Source organism: Octopus bimaculoides, chromosome 7 (genome assembly GCF_001194135.2).
Source record: "Octopus bimaculoides isolate UCB-OBI-ISO-001 chromosome 7, ASM119413v2, whole genome shotgun sequence".
In the NCBI taxonomy this organism is placed as follows: Eukaryota; Metazoa; Mollusca; class Cephalopoda; order Octopoda; family Octopodidae; genus Octopus; species Octopus bimaculoides.
Genome location: NC_068987.1, coordinates 16,404,902 through 16,411,831, shown reverse-complemented (window position 1 = coordinate 16,411,831; position 6,930 = coordinate 16,404,902). Strand labels below are relative to the sequence as shown.

At 36.5% G+C, this 6,930-nt stretch overlaps 1 protein-coding gene across 1 annotated transcript in view; it reads right to left on the bottom strand.

The window, feature by feature from the left end:
- Nucleotides 1-6,696, bottom strand: part of LOC106873375 (gamma-interferon-inducible lysosomal thiol reductase) — a 17,832-nt gene extending 11,136 nt beyond the window's left edge. Inside the window, exon 1 of the mRNA XM_014920706.2 lies at nt 6,391-6,696. Coding sequence (XP_014776192.1) covers nt 6,391-6,510 — 120 coding nt within the window. The 5' untranslated portion in view covers nt 6,511-6,696. The remainder of the gene's footprint in view (nt 1-6,390) is intronic.
- Nucleotides 6,697-6,930: the final 234 nt, after the last annotated feature.

The following is a 6,930-nucleotide window of genomic DNA, read 5'->3' as shown; positions in this document are numbered from 1 at the left end:
ATATTTCTCATTGATTTCTGTTATTTAAACTGCTAGGTTACGGGACATGAAAACGCTGAACATATAAAGACGAAAACGTTTTTTAGAGCGGCGAAAACAGAAAACAAACGTGCACGTGCGCACACACACACATACATACACGCGCAAGCGCAGATACATACACACACACACACACACACACACAAATATTACATATATACGCACACAGGCATACATACACAGACACAGTTCACCACTCAGAGATACAGGTCAACCCAAGGCTATAGTTAGAGTTACCTGCTCAACTTCCGTATCGTGGAATCCATTCAAGAATCACGTAGTTATTTATCACACAGCCAAGCCAACCTTATATATAAGTAATACGTTTTAATCTAATCGTAAAATATGTGAAGACATTACAGCAATATTTTATCGTTAAATCCTTGAAAATCGGTACATTGGCAATGTTGTTATCTGGTTAAAGAGAAAAATTCTTTTACACTCTCCAGAAGTTAAATAAATTTGGGGGAAGAATTATGTACGAACAACAATAACTATTACATTACATTAGAACAGAGGTATCTATTAAAAATGTAATTAATGTAATTGGGGTATCTGTACCGCTTGCTGCTATGGAAACCAAATTCCCGAAAGCCTAAAGGCAGGCAGGACGAGACTCGATGTTTGAACACGTTTTTCTATGAATAGATATGACATTCTTATAATCCAAAGACTTAATTCTTATAAATAGTAATAAAAGTCAAGCCTTCGGAGCATTGTATATTTAGGGGATTATATTTAAAATAATATTTATTTCGATTTTAAATCTACCATACTAATGTATGGGAGACTTAAATGATAAAACACATACTTCTGTCACCAACTATCTACGCTACAGCCGTTAATGATATTAGTGCATGGCTCTACCTCAATAATTACAACACGTATTTCACTCATCGTCCTCACGCACTTGTTTTATCTACGGTTGCTTATCTAAAAGGAATGAAGGACACATGTCTGGACTCAAGATAAAATACTCTGATTACGAAATACAGCTGTTTACTTTCCGTATTTTAGGGAATGCGGATTATTTACTACTACTACTACTACTACTACTACTACCACCATCACCACCACTGTGTTTTTCCACTTTCTCTACTGGCAATGGTACTGGCACTCCGTCGGTTACGACAACGAGGGTTCCAATTGATCCAATCAACGGAACAGCCTGCTCATGAAATTAACGTGCAAGTGACTGAGCTTTCCACGGGCACGTGTACCCTTAATGTAGTTCTCAGGGAGATTGAGCGTGACACATGATATGACAAGGCTGGCCCCTTGAACTACAGGTACTACTCATTTTTGCCAGCTGAGTGCACTGGAACAACATGAAATAAAGTGTCATGCTCAAGGACGCAACGCGCCGCAAGAAATCGAACTCACGACCTTACGATGGTGAGCCGAATATCCAACCACTAAGTCACGCACGCACCTTCACCGATAATAACAGCATCGTCTTGGCCATTCGCATTATGGGCGCTATCAATATTACTACATTCACTATGGCCTCGGTACAGCAATAACACTCACAACTGCTACAAGAGCGTTGCAATAAGCTTGTTGTTTTTTGCAAGAGCGTAAATATTACCCGGAGCTGATCTTATGAGAAGACCAGAAGAAGGAGTTGATAGAGACTAAAAGATGCATTCTGAGAGTGAGCAGGAAGGCTTTATTAATCGTAACACAAGTGGTTCTGGAACAAACCAAAACGGGAGACGTGTTATACAAGCGTATGATGATGAAGAGCCGGTGGATAGAAAATTTCACACAGGCCTACGTAGAAAAGTGCCTGGCGGGAGCATATAGAGCAACATAGACTTCGTCATTGTATGCCAGGTGATGAAGGGTGGTTAGAGGTACGATTCCTTTCAGAAGTTCACATGCAAAGGGATACTATTGTCCCGAGTTAGAAACACCTTTTTAATTTCAACCTACATTTCTTGGTTAGTGGTGAAGGTGGAGGTGGTGGCTGTGCTGTAGAATTTAAACAACAGGCTCTGGTGGCACTAGAGGAAGAGACTGCAATCCTGGACGTGAATATCCCTTCAGAAAAAAACTTGTCAGCGAAAGGGCTGGATGTCCTAGATCAAATAGGACCAGATCTTAACAATTCCAGACCAGACAGACCAATATGGTCCTAGCCCTCGTTATTTGGAAAGACGACACAGTTGTGGTAGCAACAACAATCTGTCTTCTATCCACAACAAATGTTAATATGTGCATTGCTACTGACGCCTTAACACAACTCAAACAGCAACAACTACATCAGCAACAGTAATAGCAACCATAAATGCAGGGAAAACCTGTTGTTCCTTCAGACTTAACGTAGTTCTCGGGGAGGTTCAGCATGACACAGAGTGTGACAAGGCTGGCCCTTTGAATTACAGGTACAACAGAAACAGGAAGAAAGAGTGAGAGAAAGTTGTGGTGAAAGAGTACAGCAGGGTTCGCCACCAGAGCCTCGTGAAACTTTAGGTGTTTTCGCTCAATAAACACTCACCATGCCCGGTCTGGAAATCGAAACCGCAATCCTAAGACCGCGAGTCCGCTGCCCTAACCACTGGGCCATTGCGCCTCCATTGCTTCTGTATAAGAAATCAATATATGCACATGTGTGCGCGAGTGTTTTCTTTTTTTTATCTATTATTATTTAAAGTAAATAACTGTATACACACAAACACACAGCTTCTATCGATTTAAGCATAACTATATTACATGGAAAAATGCGAGCAAGAGAAATAATATTCTTAAGATTATAAACCTGGAAAAGTACAGGACAAATTATTACATGTGGTAAAGTACAGAACAAAAAAAATTTAACTCAAAATATTGCACCTAAGGATAACATTTCAAATAAAATATTTAGATTTAGAAAATATCAGCTTTTATTAAAACTAAAAAATTTATTACAAGTTATTACTTCAATTTGTTATTATTTGTTACTTCTATTAAAAATAACTAAAAACATTTTTTGCACTTTAAAAAAATTCATTTTTTTCAATTGTTAATAATTAGAAATTTGAAAACAGGTTATAAAAAATAATATTAATACATAGTACAATAGATAGAATAATACAAAAATTAGTTATGTGTTACAGTAAAATCTACCTATAATAACGAATTCACAGTAAAATTTGCTTCAGCTATTGCCTAAGTCTTAACATTTTTAGTCTTGACCCAATGCCTATTTTTTACATAATGAATTTGCCTACCATATATACTATTCTACTTTGAATAAAACTAGTTATATTGGTACTTCTGGCTCTCGTTTTTTAAATATTCTTGTGTGTCAATATTTTAACAAAATGATGGTACCTTTTTTAATTATAATGTCACTTTGTAAATTAAAATCAAATAATTTTTAATATTCAAATTTTATCCTTAGCTGCAATATTTTAAGTAAAAAATTTCTTGTTCAGTACTTCACCAGACGTAATAACTTGTCCTGTCTTTTCCAAGTTTAATAACATGTCCTGTACTTTTCCAGGTTTATAATCTTAAGAATATTATTTCACTTGCTCGCATTTTTCACACGGTTTCCATCGCTTTAATTAAAAGTGCTTTTTTTTTTCATTTAAGTACAAGGCCGGCAATGTTGAGGTCAGGAGATTAGTGGCCACCACTGACCTCAGTACTTGAATGGTACTTTGTTATATTGAGCCCAGAGCGGTGAAAGACAAAATTAAACGCGACAGGAGTTGAACTTAGAACGTAAAGAGCCAGAACAAATACCGAAAGCATTTTTCCATGCTCTAATGATTCTGCTAACTTCCCGTTTTAATTTCTTTCTTTTTACCATAGAATTAGTAGAAAGTACCGAAATTTTTTAGTGGGGAGGAGAGCAGTCGTTTATATCAACCTCAATGCTTGAGCAGTTCTTACTTTATCGACCCCGAAAAATGATGAAAGGCAAAGTCGATCTCGGCGGGATTGAACTCAGAACGTAAAGTAGGAAGAAAAACCGCTAAGTATTTTTTGTCTGGCGTACTAGCGATGCTACTGACTCACAGCCTTAACGCCCTCGCTTTAATTAAAAATAAAATGAAATGTGGTATGAGAGTAGGCTAGAAAAAAATCGATATTAAGATTAACACAAAAAAAGCAACGTTCGCTTAAAAATTCGTGTTGCTATTTTAGTAGAAGATCAGTTAGTTGATAGTATGATATAGCCGAAGAATTGATGAGAATAGGCGCAAAGGCGTGGGTATAGGGAACTGGTGGTGATGTAGAGTATTTGGCCAATATGAAGTATTTTATATATGTTATTACCACGTTATCAACAAAATTCTGTCTCGCTTGTCGGATGTAATCAGTATCGATTTTGGCCAATATCGATTTAACCCCTTCAAGCTCACACCTGTCAGAAGCAATCCTAATACCATCTCGATGTAAACATTCTATCTGTAAATCCTATTGTTATTGAGTTAATATTTCCAAGATTACATCTGCTGACAGGACTAGTAATAATTACAATACATATATACGTACATACATACATTCTACTTGTACGTCTCACCGTCAATTATTTAAATCTTACGAGAATATGGGTAGCTGGATGGAAATACGATATCGCGAAAACAAGTTAGTCGTATAGCAATGTATATTCTTCTTCAATAGTTTAATATTGTCAAACATATAACTGTCGACATTGCTACAAATAACTGTTTGGAAATACAGCTCGAAAAGAGTCGGTAATATATTAAATGCATTTTCTTCCGTAACAATTTACTGTTTTCAAGTATCTAACTGACAACATTATCGTAAATAACTGTTTGGAAACAACATCTTGAAACAAATTGGTCTTATGCTAATGTATTTTCTTCTCTACCAATTAAATATTTTCAAATTTGCAACCGCCGGCATTGCAACATATAACTGCTTGCATATATGATATCTGGAAATAAGTTGGACTCATGGGAAGGTATTTTCTTCCATAATTTAATATTTTCAAGTTTCAAACTGCCAACAAATAACTGATAGGAAATGCAAAGATATTTCGAAACAAGGTTTTGTGTTGATGCCTTTTCTTCTTTATATCGTTGCCGTCGGATCCTCTTTTCCGAGTTTTTCTTTCTTCGTTTGTAGTTCATTTATGTCGATGCCTCCGATGGCTAGCACGGCCGACTTTAGCGTGTAGCAATTATCCACAGAGGTCACATCAGTATTCGTCACCAACTGTTTAATATTTTCAAGCTACTAAGTGCCGACATTGCTGCAAATAACTTTAGAAATACTGTATCTCGAAACAAGTCGGTCTTAGAGTAATGTATTTTCTTCCCCTATATCGGCGTGGTTTGAACTCAGTATGTAAAGAACCAGAAAAATATACTGCAAAACATTTTCCAAATGCTCTAACGATTCCCTTGTCTCTTAAGATATATTTATGAATTCTCAAATTTTAGCCCTTTTGAACACAAGGCAGAAGAAAACTGCCTGTCCTTCCTTGTCCAAGGAAGATGATGAACAGTCTTAACGGTAGATTCAATCGATAGCCAAATCAGTCCTATACGCAACAAGAGTTTGACAACTCCACAAGTCAGAAGTGCTTGGACCCCGAACAAGTCTGTTCAGACAATTCTACTAATCCATGATGATGATGATGATAATTGTTTCTAATTTTGGAACATGGCCAGCAATTCTGAGAGGAGAGAGCAAGTTGATGACGCCGATCATACTACTTGACTGTATTTGATTTTTATCGACTCCGAAAGGAAGAAAGGCAAAGTTGACCTAGATGGAATCTGAACTCAGGACAAAATATTCAAAAAATACAAAAAAATACTGCTAAATACTTTTTGCGACGCACTAACAATTCTTCTGCCTTCTCGCTGCCTTAAATGGTTTAAAATTTTGGCGCAAATTCAATTTTCTGGGGCGGGAACGGGATTAGTCGATTACATCTACATCAGTACTTCATTGGTACTTTATTTTATCGACTCTGAAAGGATAAACGGCATAGTTGACCTTGACGGGATTTGAACTCAAAACATAATTAGTCAGAAGAAAAACTGCTAAGTGGTTTGTTTGTCCGACGCACTAATGATTCTGCCAGCTCACTGTCTCATAGTTTCAAATTTTGATAGATCAACAATTTTAGAGACGTGGAGCGGGCAGACTTAGATGATTACATCTACCCCAGTACTTGACTGGTATTTGATTTTATCGAACCCAGAGGGAAAGGAAGGGCAATGTTGACCTCAGCGGGATTTGAACTCGCCCTCACAACGTAAAGAGTGCAACCGAAACATCGAAAACCATTTTGTACGAGACTCTAACTTTTCTGAACTGATCTGAAAATTATAAACATGAAAAAACGCTTTAAAAACACAAGACATTAGTTGTTCTACTTACATTACATCTCTTTGCGATTTCAGGAGAAGAACACCAGAGACTTGGAGGCAAGTCACAGCTTTGGCATGCCACAGATACAAGCATAAAAGACAAGCAAAAAACGAATGTCAGAGTAGACATGATTTCTTCACGTCTGTATTTTTATAGCTATGTCTACGTATATTTGTTGTTCTAAATTCCTGTTCTTTCTTTTACCTTTCCGGATGATCAACGACTAATCGCTCAAAAATAATCCCCAAAAGACGTATTTTATATCTATATATGTGTGCGTATAAATATATATAAAGATATGAATATATATATGTATGTGTGTGTAGGTGGAAAGGAGAGGAAGAGAGGTATGCATCAGTGTTTGTATACATATTAATATATATGAATATATACCTCTATACAAATATGTGCGTGCGAGTGTTTTATATATATATATATATATATATACACACACACACAGATAATTATGTATATTTACGTATGTATCCTACATATGGCTGTGTAATCGCAAAAAGCTAAATCACCTTGAAATGAGTGATGACGTCACAT